Here is a 24468-nt window from a genome sequence, read left to right as displayed (position 1 = left end):
CCTTTTTTTAAACAGCAGAACATGAGCCAATCCTCTGGCATCTCACCTGTGGCTAAGAACTTTTAAAATATTTCTACCAAGGTCCCTTGCAATTTCTACACTAGTCTCCCGCAAGGTCCATAGGGTTATCATGCAGGCTGGGGATTTATCTACCTTTATTCTCTGTAAGACAGCAAGCACCTCCTCCTCTTTAATCTCTATATGTTCCATGCCACGACTGCTTATTTCCCTTCTTTCCTTGTACACCATGCCAGTTTCCCAAGTAAATACTGATGCAAAAAAAAAATTGTTTTAAGATTACCCCATCTCGTGAGGCTCCACACTGATATTCTAGGGGATCAATTTTGTCCCTTACTAACCTTTTACTCTTAACGTACTTGTAGAAACCCTTCAGGTTTACCTTCACATTATCGACCAAAACAACCTTGTGTCTTTTTTGCCTTCTCAATTTCCTTCTTAAGTACTTTTACATTTTCTATACTCTAGTCCCTCATTTGTTCCTATACCTGCTGTACACTTCTTAACCAGATTGCCAATATCTCTTGAAAACCAAGATTCTATATGCCTGTTAACCTTTAAGCCTTTAATCCTGACAGAAACATGTAAACTTTGCACTCTCAACATTTTGCCTTTGAAAGCCTTCCATTTACTAAACACGTCCTTGCTAGAAAACATTGTATCCCAATCCACTCTTCCAAGATTTTTTTTCTCATTTCCACAAAATTGGCCTTTCTCCAATTTAGAATCTCAACTCAAGGACCAGTCCTATCCTTTTCCATAATTAACTTGAAACTAGTGGAATTATGATCACTGAACCCAAAATGTTCCCCAATACTACTTCTGTTACCTGTGCTGTCTCATTCCCTCATAGGAGATCAAGTACTGCACTCTCCCTCTATATATTGATTTAGAAAACTTTCCTGAACACATTTAAGCCACCCAGCCCTTTTACAGAATGGGAGTCTCAGTCAATATGTGGAAAGTTAAAAATCTCCTACTACCACAACTTTATTTCTGCTATCTCTCTACAGATTTGCTCCTCCAATTCTCTCTGACTATTGGGTGGTCTATAATACAACCCTTTGAGTGTGGTCACGCCTTTCCTGTTCCTCAGCTCGATATGGCCTCTGTCGACAAGCCCTTTGGGCTGTCCTGTCTAAGTTCAGCTGTGATATTTTCCCTGACGAGCAATGTCACTCTTTCCCCTTTTCGTCCTTCCCCCTCTATCACATCTGAAACAACAGAACCCCAGAGCATTGAGCTGCCCTCCTAATAGCAGTATTGTCATAATCCCACATGCCAATCCATGCCCTAAGCTCTTCAGCTTTTCAGACAAATACTTCTTGCATTGAAATAAATACATTTCTCTCAGTACAAACCTTTAATTTGTGTCGATACATGCAGTCTTTGTATGACCTTTATCTTCCTCCACCTCATTATCTGCTTTAATTCTCTGTTTCCCTCCCCCTGCAAATCTAGTTTAAACCCAACAGAGCAGCACGAGCAAACCTGCCCACAAGGATATTTGTCTCCCTCCAGTTCAGATGCAAACTGTCCTGTTGGAACAGGTCCCACCTTCCCTGGAAGTGAGCCCAATGATCGAGAAGCCTGAAGCCACTCCCCAACACCATGTCTTTAGCCATGCAACACCGTAATAGGCCCTGTCAGCTCATGCTGCCCAATTACATCTAATTGACCTACAACCTCGGTTTGAATGGTGGGACGAAACCCACACAGACACAGGGAAAAGGTATAAACTCCTTCCAGACAGCGCAGGATTCGAACCCTGGTCCCAATCACTAACCGTGCCGCCCATTTTAGGAACATTATTCCATCTCTGGTTTCTGTTTGGTCCTTCTCCTATCTCTGTTTTACCCTGTCCCTCTGTTTTTTGCTCATACCTTGAAGAAGGACTCTGGGCCCGAAACATTAGTTGTGTGTATTTACTTCTTATGGATGCTACGTGACCTGCACTTTCTCCAGCACTTTTGTATATTAAAGTAGAATCATTAACTCTTTTTCTCTCTCTGCATTGCATCCCATGCTTTCTGTTAGGAGTTTGTATGTTCTCCCTGTGTCTGCATGGGTTTTCCCTGGGTGCTCCGGCTTCCTCCAACTGTTCAAAACATACTGGGGCTGTAGGTTAATTGGGTGTAAATTGGGCGGCATGGACTTGGTACCATGCTGTATGTGTAAATTTTTTTTAAAAATTAAATCTTCCTGGCCACTTCCAGTGTTTTTCATTTCTATTTTGGTGCTTCTTTCTTTGTGACCAAAAAACTTACATTTGAGTCCCTCAGCCATTAAGGTTTGTAAACAATGGAATTACTTCATGTACTGTGTGGCAACTTCCTGCATTTTTCTCTTCAATATAAGTTAATCTAGAGCACATATTGTGTTTGTATTTATCTTCCTTTTTCTCCACCACTCCCCACCCTAACCTCAACTTGGAAAAAAATTTGATTTCGAAACATCTGGATTTATCAAAGGAATGAAAAATCTAGTATTACAATTTTTTGTGAAATCACAAAATTGCTGTGTAGTTAAATCTAGAGTCTGTTGTGAATGGAGTTAAGTTCATACCAATGATTTAATGGTAAGCCACAAAACATTTGGCTTATTTTGTTTACAATGTCTGTTTTTTCGTTGATCTAACAGTTTCCAGAGCAAATTTTTATGTATGATTATCCATCTGTTATAAATTAAATTTAGTTGCCTTTTGCATGTCTTTCATTTAGACTTGGGCTTAAGCACAATTGAATGTGGTGTTCTGCATGTTTTCATTTCAACTCTCAGAAGTAATGTTTGAGTTCAAAATGCTGATGGGATAACCCTGGGTTTTTTTTTGGACTTGTGGATTCTTACTTTATTTAGAGCTGTATCTTTTCAAAATTAGAATTTATTTTCATGAACATGTCTTAAAATTCGTTGTTTTGTAACAGCATTATGTGTAAAGGACTTGTAATAAATTAGTGCAAAAGAGGGGGGAAAATGTGAGATTCATTGTCAATTCAGGAAGCTGATGGCAGAGGGGAAGAAGCAATTTTTGTAATGTTGGGTGTTCAGACTCTTGTCCCTCTTTCCTGATGGTAGCAGTGAGAAGGCGGCCTGGCCTGGATGGTGAGGGTTCTTGATGAGAGAGATTGCTTTCTTATATTTTGTCATCAAATAATATCATTTTATCAAAGATGCTCCACATTTTAATCATACAAATTATTCTGTATTGAAAGATTACTTTATTGTTAAAAAGGAAAATCTAAACCCACTGCCAAAAAGAAGCTGTTTGGCCAAAAAAAGGCAATTCTTATCTGAGTGATAAATTACCTCATTTGTCAACATTTCTCCCTTCATAACAAATGAAAGTTTATAAAAGTAGTTCAAAAAGGTTCTCCACAGTGTTTGAACATTTAAATTCAAATCTGAAATTGGGCATCTAATCTTGAAGTTTAAACATGACATGATGTCACATAGCCATTGAGCATGCAAGGTAACGTCCGTCCATCTGAGCAACACCGCCCGCCTAGCCATAAGAGAAATAAAAGCTAATATGTGCAGCTAAGATGTCGTGATGTCCCTCTCTAAAACAATACCAAATCAAGCAGTTGAGATTTAGTTTAAAATTAAGTAAAAAGTGCAGAGAAAGTTTTAATGACTTTGATCCAATATTTCTCAAGACTCTGGCTTGTAAGTCTTGAGAAATTGCTTTCCTGAGATGTCCTTAATAGAGTGAAGACTGATGTCCATGATGGCACTGGCCAAGTTTACAATCCTCTGTTGCCTTTTCCTGTTCTGTCCATTGGCATCTCCCTACTAGGCAGTGATGCAGACAGTCAGAATGCTCTCCACGGTACACCTGTCAAAATTTGCTATCACTGATACCCAAGGATTGTGTTTTCTCCAAAAACATTAGTTGAACGCGTGAGAAGTGTGACCAGTTTATCAAATTTGTCATTTTGTACAGCACGAGAAGTTGTGTATGATTTTTGGTCTCGAGCACTGCACTTTTTTTGTCCAGCTTATTTTTTTTAAATTTTTTATTTTTCACACCATAAACCACATTGATCAAAATACACACATTTTCCTTTTCAAATATATACAGTGTCTTGTCCAGCTTATTGAGTAGAGTCATTGTCGCCTCAAAGTACAAGAACTGCAGATGTTGGAATCTATTAGCCAGAGAATAGCTGAAGGGATTCAGCAGGTCAGCAACATCCGTAGAGAAATTGACAGTCAGCATTTTGAGTTGGGATCCTAAACAAACTGAGAGTTGTTGCCTTGATTGGACAACAGGAGAGGAAATTCCTGGGATGGAGGAAATTCTTGAATATATTGTTCATCTGGGAAAAATAATGCAAGAATGTTCAAATTAAATTTTAAATTGGACCTACAGTACTGAAACAGGTCTTTTCAGCCCACGAAACCAATGCTGCCCAAATACACCAATCAGTCTCCGACCCCCATATGTTTTGGAAGGTGGGAGGAAATCCATGCAGAAATGGAGCGAATATTTAAATTCCTTATAGGTAGCACCAGATTCAAACCCAGATTGCTGGCACTGTTATAGCATTGCACCAAATGCTACATCAACCTGTGGTGAATGAATTAAAATGTTTGAGAGGATCTCCTATTTTAGTAAAAAAGATTATGGTATGTTCCAGCTGCACCTAGCCTGAAGACGTAATTCTTTTGATATCTGAACCCAAGACACAAGATGGGTCCAGTTGATTTCAAATCAAGCCAGATTCTACTCTTTCCATCCCCCACCCCCACATCATGGACATGAACTTCTGGGATGGTGTTTGAAGAAGGCATGGAAAATCATTGAGATTCAGGAGTAGTATCAGAGCCAACACCACCAGGGTGAGGTGCAGCTTATTCCCACGGGCAGTGAGAATGCTGAACGACCAGAGGAACTGCTCACATTAACCATCTGAGACACTCGTATTCATGAAACAAAATGTATTTATTTTTGTACAGATCAGGACTTGTCCTGCAGATGTCATGTTTCTGTATGTCGGGTTGGGTGTCTGCATGTTTTGCACCGAGGACAGGAGAACACAGTTTTATAGGGTCATACTTGTACAATCAGATGACAAGAAATTTGACTTGACAACAGTGCATAGCCAGTAGGAGTGTATTTTTGTTGTGTTAAAAACTATACAATATTTGCAACATGATGCTTGTAACTGTATTAGTGATGTAGGAAGAGTGGGATTTAATAATGTACAGCTGTACCAATTCAATAAGGCACTGTCTGGCATTGGAAAAAAATGCAAGGCAATGTTACTGTTGCTATTTCCTCATGCCAAAGAGCAAATGTTAGCATTGTTTTCCCCACGCTCATGGAAGCAGTGAAGTATTTGACCTTTTCAGGGTCAACATTGGGCAAAATTCCATTCTCCAATGCTTCCATCATCCTGACCTCTGACTTGCTGATTGGAATGCCACTATTGTGGAACAGTTAGTGCCGTCTCTGAAACTTCATGTTTGTAAAATAATTATTTCTTGATGAATGTATCCATTCTGCTCTGACAAAGCAGGAAAAGGCTTTCTAAAATGAATAAAACACAAAAAGGGGATCATAGTGGCCAAGCTACAGTGCAGATGGTGCACAGTACCTCATTGACACACTTGTCTGTTTGCTTCTATTTATAACTGGGGTGAACAGGGGTATAATATAAGAAATGGTGAAGAAAGTAGCCATTGGGCCTTGGAAATCTGGTCTGCCACAAACACAACCAATCCAATACCTAGGTATTAGATTAGATAATAATCTAGGCCATCTATACAAATTAAATTATCAGCCATTAATGAAGAAATTACAAGATGACTTAGAACATTGGAAAGATTTACCACTAACACTGATAGGAAGGGTAAATTGCATTAAAATGAATATCTTCCCAAGGATACAATACCTATTTCAATCGTTACCAATTCCCTTAACAGAGAAATTCTTCAATGAGCTAAAGAAAATTACAAGGAAATTCTTATGGAAAGGGGGGGAAACCGAGGATAGTGCTAGATAAATTAACAGAATGGTATAAACAAGGGGGCTTACAGCTACTAAACTTTAAGAATTATTATAGAGCAGCACAATTAAGATATCTATCAGATTTTTATCAAACAAGGGAAAAACCAGATTGGACTAAGATAGAGCTAGATAAAATAGGGGAGAAGGTACCAGAACATATACTTTATAAGTGGGATGAAAAACTGGTTCACCAGTACTGCACCATCTGCTCAACATTTGGAAGAAGATTCACATAGAAAGGAAAAAACAAATTACCAACTACCAAAATTATTATTGAAGCAAAATCACAATTGATAACCTTTCCCTTAGAGAATGGGAGAGAAAAGTGATTAAAAAAAAATAGAAAATTGTTTTTTGGGAAATAATTTATTATCTTTTGAACAAATGAAGTACAAATATGGAATAACTCACGGTACAATGTTTGCAGACCACCAAATGAAAACCTACTTCAAGGACAAATTGGGAAGCAGGCTGAAGTTACCAGAAGGAAGCAGCTTTGAATATGTGATTACAGACACAATGATAATTAAAAGATTTATAACAAACATGTACATCAAGCTGCAAGAGAAAGAGAATGAGGAAATAAGCTGTAAACCCAAACAAAAGTGGGAACATGTCCTCCAATTCTATTGCTAATAATAGGGGTGAATGATCTGATAGTAGTCTAGCTTTATACTCAGTTTTCCTCACTCTCCCTTGAATATGCGCTGACAATAAAAACATATCAATCCTTGAGTAAGTTTTGTGCCTACTCGAATAATATGAATATTCCTTCTCTCTTGGGTGCTGCCTCCTCCATGTATCCATAAGTTTCATTTCCTGCATTGATTTAACCATAAATTTGGCAACTTTATTCTTATTACTTGTCTTTTGTCCAGTTTTATCCAACATTGGGTCCAAATTAAGGTTTAAATCTCCTCCTAGCAATATATTTCCTTGTGTGTCTGCAATCTTCAAAAAAATATCCTGCATAAACTTTTGATCCTCCTCGTTAGGCACATATATATTGAGCAAATTCCAAAATTCTGAGTATATCTGACATTTTATCATTACATACCTCCCTGCCAGATCTAGTATTTCCTCCTCTATTTTAATTGGTACATTTTTGTTAAATAGTATGGCTACACCTCTAGCTTTTGAATTATAAGATGCTGCCGCTACATGTCCTACCCAGTCTCTCTTTAATTTGTTATGTTCCGCTTCAGTTAGATGAGTTTCCTGCACAAATGCTATATCTATTTTTTCCTTCTTCAATAAATTTAGTAGCCTCTTCCTTTTGATTTGGTTATGTATTCCATTAATGTTTATAGTCATATAGTTCAACATGGCCATCTTAAATCTTACTTATATTTCTTTTCCACCTCTTCACCACCTCCATCCCCCTTTTCCCCATTTTCATCTCTTCGTTTTCTCTTATTAAACTTTATGTACAGCAACACATTTAAGACATAAAGTACCCCCGCAGTTCCCACACCCACTAATACCTTAACCCCAAAAGTTCCCTCCCTCTCTGAGTTACCCCTTATCACTTGCCACAACTCCCGTTTTCTTTTGGATTACAATCTTACTCACACTGTCAACTGATTTTGCAGTGACGGTTCTTCTCTTTTCCCCCCAGCCCTCCCCAGAAAACATTTTTTTTAAACATATATAACAAAGCTCTCTCTTTTTTCCCCCACCCTTTCTTCCTTCCTTCCCTTCTATTTTCCCTCTTTAGTTCTTTACACACCAGAACACTCTTGATAGATCTCCTGTAGTGGGTTGACATGATGGAGGCTGGTCACCTTGCCAGCTTCAGTCGTCTCAGGAATTGCAGTCGCTGTTGTACCTTCCTGACAAGTGGGAAGATGTGATCATGATAGGTCACTAGTTAAATGAATTCGAAGGAACTTGCTGCTCTCCACTACAGAGAGGTGACCTAAAAGGTATCATGATGGACACTGGGCAGGTGAATAATTTTTCCCGAGGATCAAAGAACCTAAAAATGAAGGGCATTTTAAGGGGAGAGGTGAAATGTTTAAAAGAGGCTTGAGGGACAACTTGCACACAGAGGCTAAGGGCAGTCTGCCAGATGAAGTGGCAGAAACAGGGAGAATTACAACAGTCGGAATGTTTGGAGGGATGTGGGCCAAACTCACGCAAATGGATCTGGCTCAGTTAAGCGTCTTGTTCATAATGGATGTTGGCCTGAAGGGACTGTTCCTGTGCTGTATAACTCTCACTATCAGTAGAAGGACGCTCTCCCAAGTTGTAGCCAAGTGGCATCTTTCTGTTTCTTGCATAATGATCAATGAAAGGTGTTGGGAACAAGGAAACTTAACACTTATGAATTGGGGTGTCATAAATGTTTTTTTTTAAATTCTGAAATCATTCTACAGTAGAAGCAGCAGAACAGAGGGCAGGCATCTAAATATCTGACATGGCCCCAGAGCTCAAATGAGTGCTGAGCCAGTACTGCAACTGGAGTTGAAGTAGGGTCTGAAACAACAAATGAAGGAAAAGATTCTTCCAATATTCTGAAATGTTGAAATTTGCCTTTTTAAAAAAAAAAAATTGACACCATCATTTAGGCATTTGGAGAAAGTAAAGGCAGATGAACCATCGTTCAACTTGTTATATTTTACACAGCGTTTGTTGATGATTTTTTTGATTTGATGAAATGAGATGGTGTGTAGTAAAAAAAAAGTTTTGCTTTTACAAGAACTGCATATTTCAGTGATCAATCATTCTACTAAACTGCAATTAAGTAGTTTAATTACATATCTAGAATCAACTGTTGTGTCTAATCTCCAGACTTGATCCAGACAGAACTATAAGAGGTGTGAGTGCTTGAGGCTTTTGGTCTGCATTTGAAAAAAAAATTTCTGTTTAAAAATTGCCAAGAAATTATCTCACAGATTTAAAATGTAAATATTGGTTAGTTTTTTTTCCCCCTCAAAGGGGGAGAAAAATGGGCTTGTGGCACACAGAGGGCTGAGCTAATCAGAGGAAAATTCTAAGCAGGGAGTTGATGTGGTTGACCACTGATTTTGTTCCATGTGTTGTTGAATGCTCTCCCTGATGATCAAATTATTTTGAGAATCTTGGAAACCATTTAACCCCAAGCCTTGCAACTCAAATTAAAGGGAACCTACTGTAGAAGAGAAATATTTCAAGGGTGACAATTCGACCTTTTTCAGGGCGAACAATGGGAAGGAATGTCCAATATCACAGCCATGTTCCCATGAGCAGATATGAAAATAGCAGTAAGTAAATTTTTTTCCCCAAAAAATCTTCCTGTGGTATCCCAGGACATTATTTCACATTCCCTTTAGTAGAGTTGAAATAAAACACAGTTTTAGCTTTTTTGCCCAATGAACATTGTAGCAACAATTCATTTTTTTGTGGTGGACAGAGGGACATACATAGTCTTTACTGTGAATCAAGGGAGAATTGCTGTTCTGCATGGATGAGAACTAAAATTTGCAGATTGGATGTAATTAACTGCATATTGTTACACAAAGCATGGTCAGCAGCTATTTAATGCATTACAAAACCACTCACTGAGAAATTCTTGACGTGGCTTTTGAAACAATGCTGTTGTGCAGCTAGTCGGCAGTTGGCTCCTGACTTTGGTGACTTGGGTTCAATCTTGAAGCCTACTATATTGTTAATGGAGTTTGTATGTCCTGTTTGTTGGTCCTCCAGTTTCTTCTCATTCTCATTGAATTACAGGTAGTAGAATAATTAGTCATTGCAAATGATCCATAGTGCGAAAATGAGTGATTTAAAAACTGGGGAAATATGGTGGGGATGCAAGGAAAGAAAAGAGCCTCGTAATGGTCGTTTTATATTTGATGCAGTCTTTCTGTGCTGAAGAGTTAGTTTCTGTTTAGTATGACTACTTCAGGCATGTGTCTGAATGGGAAAGAGATATAAAGAATGGTACAAGCCCGTCTTCGTTTCAAGCAGCCTTGGAGAAACTAATTACCTGTGTATTTTATCCAGCCAGTGGTACCAATTTTGTGAATTGGAAGTTGATGCAATCATACAATTTGAAAACTTCCTGCCATAGACCTCTCATTCTTAGCAATTGTAATTTGCATTTACCAGACCAGCATTATTTTCATTGCAAAACTCAAATGCGAATGAGGAATCACTTGTGGGTCAGCACACGCAAGATTAAATTTTAATACTTGATAAAATCCCATCTTTGTTAATGTCAAAATAAATGTATTTGAAACATCAATTTCCTTTGTATCTGATTTTCATCAATGCTATCCAGAGAGAAAGATATTCTCAGCCTCATTCCAAGATAGGAGTAATGCCCCTGCTCACACTGGGGTACAATGACGGGAATGCTGTACTGACAAGGATGCCACATTTCCGAAAAGCACATACCTGCCCATGTGCAGATGTGCAAAGTCATGGTGCTGTTTGAAAGGAGAGTCCTCGTCTGTTTTCTCATCAGCTGATGCAGCCAAAGCACATTTTAGTGTTACTGATTTATTTGTCATTCATCTAGGACATTGAAAACTTGTTTTGAAATGTGCAATGACATTTTTTTTATTCCCCTGAAAAAGATGTAATTTTTTTTGGCATGCACAGATTAGAAGGACCAAACCACCTCTTTCTAACCTGCAGTCTTCTATTAGTTTAAATTGTTGAAGAAAATAACTATTTGACAAAGAGAATGAATCCTACATATTGCAGCTTGTTTGGAAACATGGAGTTCATTACAGAGTTTTGAAAAAACTATTGATTTTGCAAGATTATTATTTTAACCAATTTATTTGGAGGAAATTTGATGACAAATGTCTAATTTGAATACGTTAAAAAATATTTATAATTTGGGGTCTGGGCTTTCTGTATTAATAAAGTGAAAATGCATTTTAATTCTCAAGTTCTACTTGAGTTGGATGTGAGTGTTCGGTTTTAGTTCTACATTCCACTTCCCTCCTTTGCCAACCCTCTGTGGTAGATTTTGGGGATGCTGAGCAAAGAACATCTGAAACTTTCCTGAGAAGTCCCAAGATTAAACATCTAATTATTCACTGCAAGAAAATTGGTGATGGTTGGCAGTTCATAGAAATTTAGTTTTTCATATAACCATTTACGGAGCGGAAACCCAGTTACTAATTCACAATATTTTGTTATTTGTGCATTGTCTGCAGGGACCACACATTGCTTCAGTGACATTAGCTGCTTATGAATGTAACTCCGTGAATTTCCCAGAGCCTCCCTATCCAGATAAAATCATCTGTCCTGATGAGAAATTTAAAGAGACCATCTCGCTGTGGGCAATTATCGCCAAAGTCAGGCTGGAGGCCTGTATGTGGGTAAGTCTCATTATGTCATTTTACAGCAACTTCTGTTTGTATTGTACATTTAAATTTTTTAAATGTAATGTAGTGAAACATTACATCATTACACAGGAGAGATATCAAACAAAATGAGTCTAAACTAGTCAAGGTGATTTTCAGACAGATAAACATTACAAGGTGCAGTTTAAAGAAGAAAGGGCAGAAATAAATCAGAAGAGAATGCCAGATTTTGAAAGTTTTTGCAGTCTAAGTGTTGGCTGCTATGGTAGATGCTCAGGAGATAACTGTTGGAAGAATGGAGGGACCTGGATTGTTTTTGCATGTGAGAAATATTCTTCCTTCAGAAGAATAAGGGAGGAACCTCGTAGAAGAATTTTGAATGTTGAAAGGCTTGAACAGAGTAGATAAGACAAAGGTTTTTTTTCCCATGGTAGGGGAGTCAAGGACAAGAGGGCACAACTTCAGGATTGAAGGGCACCCACTTTACACAGATACAGAGGAAATTCTTCTGCCAAACAGTGGTGAACCTTTGATATTTGCTACCACAGGCAGCTGTGGAGGCCAACCGTTAGGTATGTTTAAGGCAGAGATTGATAGCTATCTGAATATTCAGGGAATCAAAGAAGATGGGGAAATGGCAGGGGAGCAGGGCTGAGTGGGAGAATGGATCAGCTCATGGAGTGGCAGAGCAGACTCAATGGGCTGCATAGCCTATTTCTGCTCCAATATCTTATTTTCTTAAGACTGGAGGAGAAAGTATAAGGTGGCAAGCTTAATGTAATTGGGGAAGTATTTTAAATTCTGAGGTGAATGTAGTTTAGCAGGCAGCAATGAACAGGATAGGTAGAATATAGATGCTTTCAGATTTAGAGGGTTGAATATGAGAGTCAGACGAGAGCATGTAGCAGTAGTCAAGTTTGCAGGTCTCAAATGCCTCTTCAGGGAGTTCATTGGAAGATAAATTGATCCAGGAAGGAATTGGGAAACAAACAGTAGATACTTGAAAGCTGAACCTTAGAACATTACAGTACAGAAACAGGCCCTTTGGCCCTTCTAGTTTGTACCAATCCATTTTTCTCCATAGTCCCATTGACCTCAAACCAGTCCATAGTCCTCCATACCTCTCCCATCCATGTACCTGTCCAAATTCTTCTTAAATGTTAAAACTGTTCCACACTCCCACCATTCTGTGTGAAGAAGTTCCTCCTATGTTCCCCCTAAACTTTTCCCCTTTCACCCTTAACCCATGTCCTCTGATTTGTATCTCATCTATCCTGAGTGGAAAAAGCCGACCTACATTTTCTCTGTCTATCCCCCTCATAATTTTAAATCCCTCTATGAAATCTCTCCTCATTCTTCTACACTCCAGGGAATAAAGACCTAACCTGTTTAACCTTGCCCTGTAACTCAACAAGTCAAATTGCCCTTATTGGTGCAGATATTGATTCAATTTCTTCCCTGTGCTTCATGTTTTTTAATGATTCATTGATTTCCATCAATGAAACTGTTCGGAAGTCTGGGAATAATGCTTTGCCTGTTGGTGTGGCAGTTCATGTCTGGGTCAAATATGACCCAAGGTTGTGAGCAATCTACTGACTTATTTTGTCATTTGCTTAAATAATTATTTTTATTTAGTAGATGGAAAGAACCGCATAATTATTCCCATCAGGAAGTGACCATCTTGCCCTTTGAACCTGCTCCACCATTCATCAGGTCATGCCTCTCCTACCTGCCTCATCCCTATTTTCCTTCAGTGTCAGCACCAAAGGGGTGAAGGGAATTCACAGGCATCACCTCCCCCCCCCCACTCCCCCCCCCAACCGAGGTCTTGTGCCTGCCCGCAACCACGCACGGTGACTCACCCACCCGCAGGTCAAGCCTTTAGCACAAAACCTTTCATTAAAATATATTTTTAAATATTAAATCTTCCCTGTTCTGTAAATAAATTTAAATGAAATGCAAACAAATAGGAAATGGAAAATATTTACATTCGTGACATCAGAGGGGAAGTTGCATTGTAATGTGTGCAACGCACATGCACACGTGATGTCATACTGCGCCGCCACACTTTACAGGGAGCGGTGGGAGTGCAGCTGCGACACCGCATGGAGGAACCACCAGCCCACCCCCCGCCCCGAACCCTGCTGAGAAAGTTATACAGCAGAAGTGGCACCGATCCTGTTTTCCTTGATGAAAGTAATATTCACTGGTTTCTCCATTATCATCTTCAAAGGACCCAAGAAGTTGTTCATGATTTCCCTTTTGAAGATCAATGCTTACTCTGAATCAGGTTTCTGTGCCATGGCTTCTCGGTGTTCCTGTTATAACATCATTATAGATTCTAACGTTTAGCTAAAAGGTTATGGTTCCCTATTTTCTTCTTTTTTTGTATATTGGTATCATCTTTGCTGTTTGACAGTCTGCAAGAACTATTTAGAACCTATAGTATTTTAAAAGTTGATAAATGGTTTATCCTTCTCTATAGTCACCTCTTTCAAAGCTTAGGAAATAATTCATCATTTATCTACTTGTGTTTCATCAATTTTCAATCTCACCGACTGTAATTTGTTTTACCAGTAATTTCCTTCAGTTATTCCTGCTAGACTTTTAGTTTTCTAGCAATTCTAGCAGTTTTGCATCATATAAAATTCCATATTATGAACAGTTTTCCCTAAAGATCTTTCAAATGTAAGATTATTAATTAAATCTGTCACAATATGGTAATATTGCTGCTCAAATTAGAACACACTTCAAATAACAGTTCTGATCACCTCATTATAGGTAGGATATGGAAACTATGGAGAGGGTGCAGAGGAGATTTACCAGGATGTTGTCTGGATTGGAGAAAATATCTAAAGCAGCAAAGTTAACAGAGCTAGGGCTTTTCCCTTTGGAGCGAAGGATGGGAGGTTTGCAAGATTGAGCGACATAGATAGACAACCAGCACCTTTTTCCTGGGGCGACAGTGGCAAATACCAAAGGACATTTGTACAAGGTGAGGGGAGGAAAGTTTAGGGGAGATGTCAGGGGTAATTTTTTTTTTACAGAGTAGTGGAATGCAATGTGAGTGGTAGTGGTGGAGGCTGGTACAAAAGGGACTTTTAAAAGACTCTTGGGTACATGTATGCAAGAAAAAGAAATTTACGGATGTGAGGTGGGGAAGGCTTAGATTATTGAGTAGGATTTTCTAGGTTGGCACATCATGGGCCAAAGGGTCTGTATGTTCTATCATACACTTGGAAGATTAGCAGCTCTGGTTAATTAATTAATAAATTGTTAAAGTTGTGTGCTGTTTTACCTGTGATTTACTTTTCTGCCATCTCCTTTTCTGTTCCAGTGGGAACCCCTTCAGAACTTTATGACAATTTAACTTGTTTTATTATAAGTTCATTGTGGACCTGTTGCCATAAGAAAAATTTTGGCTCCAAAAACTGGAAAAAGACTGAATGTGCCATGGTGCCAGCTTGTTGCAATTTTAATTTCTCATTTTTTGAGGTCAAGTCTGCACTACCAGTTAGTTGTGAATTTCTATTTATACTTTCTTGGATTGAGTCCCTTTAAATTTGTCACGGGAAGAGACCTTTCCTTAAAGACTACTTCAATTTTTGGAGAAAGTGATTAATGTGTTATGTCTTGCAGTGAAATTATTTTTTTGTTTTAAAAACGAAACCTAATGTAGGGCACAGAAATGAGGATTTGGCAAGCAAAAAATGTAATTGTTCCTCATGGTGTAACTTGAGGAACAATGTTCATTCTCAGCTTTCTGTCTTTTACCTGTTGACCAGTGGTTTTCAAACTGCCCCCTAAGCTCACATTCCACTTTAAGCAATCCCTATGCCATGTGCTCTATGATTAGTAAGGGATTGCTTAAGGTGGTATGTGAGTGGAAAGAAAAAGTTTGAAAACCAGTTTTAATCGTACCTAATTGACTTGTCATGTGCACGGTTTCATAACTCCAAAGGAAATGGGCTAATGACACTTTTTCTCAAGCAAAATATTTCAGTAACAAATGGGTCTAGAACAGTGATTCTCATCCTTCCCTTCCCACTCATATACCTTCTTGGGCAATCCCTTACCTATCACATAGAACTATGGCATAGGGATTGCTTAAGGTGGAATGTGAGTTTAGGAGGGGGCAGTTTGAAAACCACTGCTATAGACAATTGACTGGTTATGTATTGTATACTGGCTGAATTGTTGAAAATTTTGTTAAAAATTTGGAGGCAATGTCAGATGTTTTGATAAATCTTGTTATTGGGATTGACTGCTACAGAAAGTGGAGGTGACTCCTGAACTTGACAGAGAGCAATTGTGAAGGTAATAATTCCCAAGAGATAGCAGGAAGAAAAAAATGTTTAAGGTTTGTTTTTATAGATCCGTCCACAGCATAAGAATGCTATTAGGTACAATCAATTGCTTTTTTGCTTTTGCATGTAACACACAATAATGAAGCCCAGCTTAATCTTTTTATTTAAATCCTTCCCCTTTCATGGGCTCCCCATCATGAGAGTGATTGAGGCCTGTGTCAGTCAGGCTATTGGGCATAACTCTGATACTCCTGGGATTTTTGTTTTAATAATCGCCTGACAGAGCAGACATATCCTTAATTTAAAATTACACCTAAATCAAGATCATTTTGATCATGTCTACATCCTGTTTGATGGATGTGATGGCATTGGAGAGGTTTTAGGGTTTATTTGGGATGGAAGGTTTCAGTTGTGAGATGCTGGGTATATCGTTTGTTTTTCTTGAGTTGAGAAGGCTGGAGATGAGGGGGAGTGGGTTAACCCTAACCCTAATCTGACAGGCATACAAAATCACGTTGGACATAGATAGATAGGATGGAAAATGAGAAATGTTTCCCACAAGTGACGTTTAAAGCCAGAGGGTTAAAGAGGATCTGAGGAAATTTCTTTTATTTTCTCTCAACCACAAAGTGGTGCAGTCATGTGCACTGCCTAAGTGTGGTGGAAGCAGGAACTTTCATGGCATTACGTGTCTGGTTGAGTCCTGGAATTGCCATGGCACAGAAGGTTGTGGACCACGTGTTGGTAAATGGTTGAAATAGATCAGAACGTGATATTCACGTGCCGAAGTAAAAGCCTCTTAAATGCTACTATTGTATCTGCTTCCACCACTATCCTTGGCAGCCTGTTGCAGGTATCTACCACTCTAAAATATTTGTCCCATACATCTCTTTTAAACTTCCTCCCTCTCACCATAAATGAATGTCATCTGATGTATCTGGTTTTAACATTGGGGGGAAAAGATTCTGACTGTCCACCTGAGCAATTGGCTCTCATGATTTTGTACAACTCTAAAAGGTCCCCCCTCAGCTTCCTGCACTCAGAGAAAACAGCCAGAGTTTGTCCAATCTTTCTCCATAACTCGCACCCTCGTGCAACACCCTGGTAAACCTCTTCGATGCCTTTTCCAAAGCCTCCACCTCCTTCCTGTAATGGGGCAACCAGAATTGCACTCACCAAAGATTTGTATAGCTGTAGCATGACTTGCTATCTTGGATGCTCAATGCTCCACCTAATGATGAGCATATAAGCATGCCGTTTGCTTTCTTTACCTCCCTATCTACTTGTCTGATCTCCCTAATTTCTTGATCCCCTTCCTGCTCCAACTCTTCCCCAATTTCCACCTTCTAACTGGCCTTCTTCCTTATGTTGTAGCTAAGGGCTCTCACCCCTTTAGGTCATTTAATCACCTTTGCCTTCCTCATCACAGACCTTCCCCTCTCTCTTCTCTCTCACTTTTGGTTGTCTGTGTCCCAGAACAAGTGCAGACTTGCAAAGTAAAAAACCTGAGGAGCCAAACTTTCTGATTTTTTTAATTTGGTGCAATTCCAATAATGAATACTTTGCAGAAAAATACCTGGGACTAAATTCAGTTTTCAGTTAAGTGTTGACTCCACACCCTGTTTAGTTTAAAAAAAAATCTTTTAAACAAGTTGGACTGGAATAATCTCTTCAGATTTGAATGATCACATGTAAATAGAACAAATAGGAACACATGATTGCTATGATGCATTCAAGGAAGTATTTTTCACAAAGTTTGCTGGACATAAGTCATGTCTATAACTGTTGAGAAATTGTTCTAAGCATGAGAAATGTTAAGGAAATTCTGGTGTGTTTGTATGTTTTGCAGTAATAAATAGTTTTTTTCTGGGCAGAAAATCAATTTTATGAATGAGTCAGATTAAGCCTGGTTTCTGTATTATTTATGCCAGGATCTTTTCTCATTGCTGTTGGCAGAGAACCATTAAGTTATCCACCTGACCTAGTGAGTAATTGAGCATTTTTCCTTGAGGTATTGAGTTTTGTTAATTGAACAATGAAAATAAATTTGATTTATTTTTAAATATTCTGTTGGCTTGCTGTCTTATAATCTTTGATAGCTACTGTAGTGCATGTGGAAGTTTGTTCAGGTGGTTTCTTTTCCTAAAGTTTCTCTGGACCACACATATTTACTGAAAGGATAGCTGAAGGCTTACTCTGGCTTCTCCTACATGCTACTCTGACAATTTGGTAAAGCAATGAGCCTTGATGTATGCCCAGGCATGTATATACTGAATGGCAAGCTCTGCCATTCCTATTCAGTCAGGAGACCAACTTCACTTCAGTGAGGAATGAGGTAGGTCTTACCAGAGACAACCCCAGGCACATCTAAAAATAAGTGCCTCTGTAGTGAAGGTACAATGGAGGAGTGAAGCAGATAGTGAAGAAGTCTTTCATAGCCAATGAATCAGAGCAAAGGTCCTGCAGTCCTGGAATGTCTTAATCATGAATGGTGATGAGTAGAGGAGGAGACATCAAGAACATCTTCCTCCTCAGTAGTGGCATGTCAGTGTTTTTTTTTTAATGGGGTTTTTTTGTTTAATGTATTAGATAAATTTGGGCTTGGACAAATGTTTATAAACTGAATCAGGGAATTATATAAAAATCCAAAGGTGAAACTAATAACTAATGGACAAATCTCTGATCCATTCTACCTAGCGAGATCCTGTAGATAAGGTTGTCCTTTATCCCCAGCTTTGTTTATTTTAACTATAGAGCAACTGGCTGAAATAATTAGGTATGATTTAGAAATTAAGTTGGTCATGAGGAGTATAAAATTAGTTTATTTGCAGACGATCTTTTGATCTATTTGATTGAGCCAGAGACCTCTTTATGTCAATTATATTTAAATTTGGAAGAATATGGGAAGATTTTAGGTAAATTGGGATAAAAGCAAAGTTATGCACCTAACCCAAGGAGATTATACTCTTTGTCAAAGAAATACCCAATTTAAATGGCCAAAGGAGGTGACTAAATATTTAGGGGTTCGGATAGATAATTTAGATAATTTATACAAATTGAATTATTTACGATTGCTTTAAAAAAATTGAGGATTTGAAAAAAATAGACAACTTTGCCAATAATATTAGTAGGGGGTAAATTGTATTATGTTGAATGTCTTTCCACAGGCACAATATCTTTTTCAAACTTTACCCATATTGTTACCACAAAAATTCTTTCAAGAACTAACATGGAAATACAAATAGAGAGGTTTGCAATTTCTTAATTTTAAGAATTATTATCAAGTATCTTAAATGACGTTTCTTCTTTATCTGATGGATCAGGAAAACCGCCAATGGGTCAAAATAAAGATGGATAAAATAAGAGAGAAATCAGCAGGAGGAATTTATTTATAAATGGAATTCAAAGTTAATAACTGATGTGATGGAGACACCTTCGCTGAAACTCTTGAATACTATTTGGAACAAGATAAAAAATGAAATAGGAATAAAAGGAAGTACATCACCTCAAACACCTCTGATTTAAAACAATCTTATACCTTTAACTAAAGATAACCTATTTTTAATTATCTAGTTTCATCATGGTATGAAAAATGTAGAAATTTGTTATGAACAAGCTCAATTGATGTTCTTTCAACAGTTAAGAAATAAATATGGAATTACTCAAAATGCACTTTTTTGCTATCTTTAATTGAGGAGATATTTGTGTGAAAAATCAGGTCCAATGATGTACTTACCAGCTTGTAGTGAGCTGGAGGTTCTTATCAGGAAAGGTTATACTAAGAAATTTATTTCTGTAGTGTATCTTTTATCACAAGCAGGCACTAATAAAAAGGGAATACGTAAATCTAGACAGAAATGGGAGATTAATTTAAATATTACAATCAATGAGAAAAGATGGGCAGAACTCTCTCAAGATAGTATGACTAATAAATGTTAGATACAGTTAATTTCAAGATAATTATTTACATCAATGATATTTAACACCTCAAAAATTGCACAAAATGAAATCCGATTTATCAGATAAGTGTTTTAGATGTGGTGAAGAAATAGGAACCTTTTTGCATTCTACATGGTCATGTTCTAAAATTGTAACTGCCATGTCTAATCATGAATGGTAATGAGCAGCTACAACCAAACAGAAAAGCAGAAGACATCAAGAGCATCTTCCTCCTCAATAGTGGCATGTGAGTGATTTTTAAAAAAAAGGCTGAAGCAATCTTAACCACGCAGAACCAGACCGACTGCATGATGGTCTGGTATGTGGACACCAATACTCCTGAACGTAAAGTCCTGCAAAAGGTAGTAGACGCAGCCCAGGACATCACAGGCAAAACCCTCCCCACCATCGAGAACATCTATGCGGAACACAGCCATTGGAGAGCAGCAGCAATTGTCGAGCATCTACCCCACCCAACTATCGCCTAGATCTAAAGTGTCAATACATTAGGAGTGAGTATTGACAGCTTAGACGAGGCCAGTCATATGATGATGAATTATTGCACAATCCTTTTGTGGTGTTGGAGATGTCCATGATTAGTGTAACACAGTTAGATTCATTAGCCTGATGGCTATAGGAAAGAAACTTTTTTTGAACTGAGCAGTGTTCATCTTCAACCTTCTTTACTTTCTATCTCAAGGTAGCATTGAGAAGAGGCTGTTACAAGATGATGAGGGTTCTTTATAAAGTTGGCTACCTTCTTGAAGGAATATCTCTCACATGGATGAGAGGTCAGAGCATTTGATGGACTGGGATCAATAACTCAAAAGCTTCCTTCTGCCACTTGGTTGTTGAGCACAATGGTTATGGTATGTGCCATCTACAAAATGTACTGCAGTTACTAACCTGGGCTGTTGTGATAAGGACCTCCCAAACTCTCAGCATCAAAAAAGACATGAACATTACTACACGAAGGTTCCATTCAAGGTGCACACTTTGAGCTGGGTGGGGAGGAGAAAGATGCTGTCCTTCAACAGTACAGGGTCTGGAACTCCCTGCCCAGTAGCATTGTGGAGAAACCTTTGTGAGAAGGATTGTGATCATTGAAAAGACAATAAAGGATAGCATTCTGACTGTCCTTTTAGTTTTATTTTGCTTTGAACAGAAATTTGAGGCATAACTCTTGTTGTTTGTTGTATATATCAATGATCTGGATGATAATGTGGTAAATTGGATCAGCAGGTTTGCAGATGACACAAAGATGAGAGGAATTGTGGACAGTGAGGAAAATTTTCAAAGCTTGCAGAGGGATGTGGATAAACTGGGAGAATGGGGCAAATGGAGTTCATAAGTGTGAGGTGATGCATTTTGGAAGGGCAAACCAAGGTAGGACATTCACAGTAAATGATAGGGCAACTGAAGAGTGCAGAGGAGCAGAGAGATCTGGGAATACAGATACCTCGTTGCATGTGGACAGAGTTGTAAAGAAAGCTTTTGGTATCTTAGCCTTTATAAATTAAAGTATTGAGTATAGGAGTTGGGATGTTATGTTGAAGTTGTTTAAGACATTGGTGAGGCCAAATATGGAGTATTGTGTGCAGTTCTGGTTGCCTAACTACAGGAAGGATATCCATAAGTTTGAAAGAGAGCAGAGAGAATTTACTTGGATGTTGCTGGGTCTTCAAGAGTTGAGTTACAAGGAAAGATTAAACAGGATAGGACTTTATTCCTTGGAGTGAAGAAGAATAAGGGGAGATTTGATAGAGGTTTACAAGATTTTGAGAGGTATAGACAATGGATGTGAGTAGGCTTTCTCCACTTAGATTGGGGGAGATAAATACGAGAGGTCATAATTTTAAGCTGAAAGGGGAAAGGTTGAGGGAGGACGTTAGGGAAAAGTTCTTCATTCAGAATGGTGGGAGTGTGGAATGAGCTGCCATCTGATGTGGTGAATGCGGGCCCAACCTTGTGTTTTAAGAATAAATTCGGATATATACATGGATGGGAGAGGACTGGAGTGTTATGGAATGGGAGCAGGTCATTGGGACTAGTTATATGATGGTTGGCACAGTCTAGAGGGGCTGATGGCATGATTTCTGTGCTGTAGGGTGTTATGGTTCTCACCCAAAATGATTCTCAAATATTTTGTGTGTGCTCTGGTTTCTGATGTCCTTTTCAGAAAATAGTTGTGTAACAAACCTGGCAGACAGCTGTTATGCAGCAAGTTCATAAACGCACGAGCAGTTGATTTGATTTTCATAGTGGTGATTGAAGGAGGAGTGGTATACCAGCAGGTGGAGTGAAATGCTTGCTCTTAAAATATAGTTTGGGGAGCTTTTTATAGTCAGTTTGATGAACCAGATACCCTAAGTTTAACATCTCTTCTGAGAAGCATCTCCTCTGACGCATTCAGCACCATATAATGGTCAGGCTAGATCATGTACGTGTCGATACTACAGTGGGAACTGAAAGCTGGGTGGAGATGTAAAAGATAACGATCAAACTATAACCTGACAGTGCAGTCAAGTTTATTTTGTAGTGTTAGTTCAGAACATGTTCTCTGGTTTCTTTTGTATTGAACTATTAAATGGCTCTCTAAAATCTTTCCAACTACAAAATTGTTTTGTAGTCTTCAACTGTAACAATTCTCAAGCCTTTGCTAGATATGGTTTTTTGATTTGTTTTTGTGGAAGAGTACAATTTGGTGAAAATATTGTATATTCCTGCAAAAGATGTTTTTAAATTTATTTCATTTGTGGAATCCATGCATACTGAACCACAGGTGACTAGATCAGGGATAGAGGTGGATGTTGATGGTTGGAAAGAAGGGAGCAAAGAAAGGAAATTAAACTCGAGATGAGTTATTGCACCCCCTGATATTTAAAATTATTGTCACTTCTCCCCATTAGTTACATGTAGGAAAAAGCAAATTGCAGCAAACACCTCTCTGTAAGAAAATGTCCCAAATTTAAGATTAAACAATATTTTTTTTATAAATTCTTCACAAAAATTAATAAAGCCTGTGCAAAGGTGCCATCGTTCTGGCTTGTCATGCCTTAATTAGTCCCATGCCTCAAGCCCACAGAGTCCAAAACATAGAGACATGCTCCAGGATGAGGAGCAGATAATTTTGCCCTTCAAGCATACACTGTCATTCAATAAAATTATGGATTTCCTCTGAAAGCTCTTGGTTCCCTTTGGAAATTTATTTTTAAATCTGAATCCACCATTGGTGAATTCCAGATAATAATTCTTAGTTGGGGGGGGGGGGGGTGCAGGAAATCAAATTTCAAGTTCAGTTGCTAATTACCTTAAATCCATATCTTTGGTTTATTGACTCTTGTTCCACATGACACAATTTTTAATTTATTCATCTGTTTATTTTTCTCTTGACTATTTCTTGTCTCAAGGAGAATAATGGCAGCTTATTGAACTCATTCCATATATCTGAAGACCCCCCCCCCCCCCCCCACACACATTTTTGTCAGTCATCTCTGCACCCTCAAAAGCAGCCATTTTCAACAGGAGTCATGCGCTCCCCCAAACCTGGGGGGTGAGGGGTGGTGTTGGGTGGGCACAGTTTAAAGTGGGCCACAGACTGAAATCCTTAATTTTTTTTTTTGTGTAGAAAAGTATGGAGATACAAAGTAAATGACTGCTTCACAGGGAGGGTGTCCCATAAAATTTGAGTTGAGGGCTCAGGTGCCATCGCCAAAAAAAAAGTTGAATTGCTGCTCTAAAGCTTTTCAACATTGCCTTGTGTGGTGCCTCCAAATGCATCGAATACTTGAGAGGGACCCTAACCCTAATCTACAAACAAATACGCCCCATTAGCATCCTTCAGGAATTAGCTCATTCACTTTTGACCAAGAGATCAAGAATTGCTATTTGACTGCATTGTGCCACAACATTTTCAGGCAGGCCTTTGCACCAAATCATAGTGGTTGAATTTTGTCTTGGGTTTTCAATTTGATCAAGTTTATACCCAAGTCTGTGCCAAATTCCATTACATTTAAGGTATGGTACAGCACAGTAGTACTTTAGATAGAGCCCTATTGTCCGAGACCAGCTTAACAAGAACCCCCGACACTCTTAACTAACAATGACAAGTAAGGAACATTTGCAGGCAAACCGATATATGCAGGTCCTCTTCCCACCATTGAACATGGACTTGAGCTGCGTGGCCCAGAGCCCTGTTCTGAACAACTGCTTCAGTCCCCTAAGTCCCTTTGGTCTCAGTCCAAGCATTTTGTGCTGGGATAATTTATCAAAAACAATTTGTAAGTGGTGCATAAAAGTATCTACGATAACTTTAGAAACTCTACACTGTTTATCAGAAGGTCATGACCATGATCCTCAACAATATGAGTGAATTGTGTCAGCTTGTATTTATTTATTTCACCTGTCAATTGAAAATATTACTCACTGTTGAAGGCAATTTTGTATTGTGTTTTGTAATGTGAATGAAATATTCAGATGTACTGACTTTGACTTTCAGAATATTTATTTGTATCTGTTAAATTAATGCACTTCACCTCTTCTGCAAAATCTACTCATGTTTTGTTGTCCCTTCAACACCTTTTGGTCAGTGAAATAAGACTGATCAGACCAGAAATTGGGCACGGAAATACATTAACTGTCAGGTCAGCAATTTCAGCCTTGTTGTAATGGTCTAGTGAGTAAAATAAATCTCACTATTGTGCATGTAAAGCTGTTTACAATCCAAAGCTAAATGAGTTCCTTTCACTTGCTGCTGGTGGCCAGAAGCAGCTGTCCTCCACCTTATTTAAGTCAAGAAATGACAGAGACACTTGAGCAAATATTCTGTGTATTCAAGATAGAAGACACTAAAGATGTCCTATCAATGGATTAAAATAAGGGGGCATTT

General features: G+C 38.4%; 2 protein-coding genes across 7 annotated transcripts in view; one reads left to right on the top strand and one right to left on the bottom strand.

Moving 5' to 3' along the window:
* The window catches only part of ptrh2 (peptidyl-tRNA hydrolase 2), a 62682-nt gene extending 61216 nt beyond the window's left edge, over positions 1-1466 (bottom strand). Inside the window, exon 1 of the mRNA XM_069910988.1 lies at positions 1380-1466. The gene's annotated coding sequence lies outside the window, so the exon portion shown is untranslated. The remainder of the gene's footprint in view (positions 1-1379) is intronic.
* Positions 1-24468, top strand: part of rps6kb1a (ribosomal protein S6 kinase b, polypeptide 1a) — a 211542-nt gene that overhangs the window by 42278 nt on the left and 144796 nt on the right. For 5 of the 6 annotated variants that reach the window (XM_069910978.1, XM_069910976.1, XM_069910977.1 and 2 more), the window contains exon 6: positions 11185-11349. In XM_069910978.1, the coding sequence (XP_069767079.1) occupies positions 11185-11349 (165 nt within the window). Of the gene's footprint in view, positions 1-2433; positions 2597-11184; positions 11350-24468 lie in introns of those variants that run through there. The other variant, XM_069910980.1, reaches the window with a different exon arrangement.

This window comes from Narcine bancroftii, chromosome 14 (genome assembly GCF_036971445.1).
Source record: "Narcine bancroftii isolate sNarBan1 chromosome 14, sNarBan1.hap1, whole genome shotgun sequence".
Lineage (NCBI taxonomy): Eukaryota > Metazoa > Chordata > Chondrichthyes > Torpediniformes > Narcinidae > Narcine > Narcine bancroftii.
This window is presented reverse-complemented; position numbering and strand designations above follow the sequence as displayed.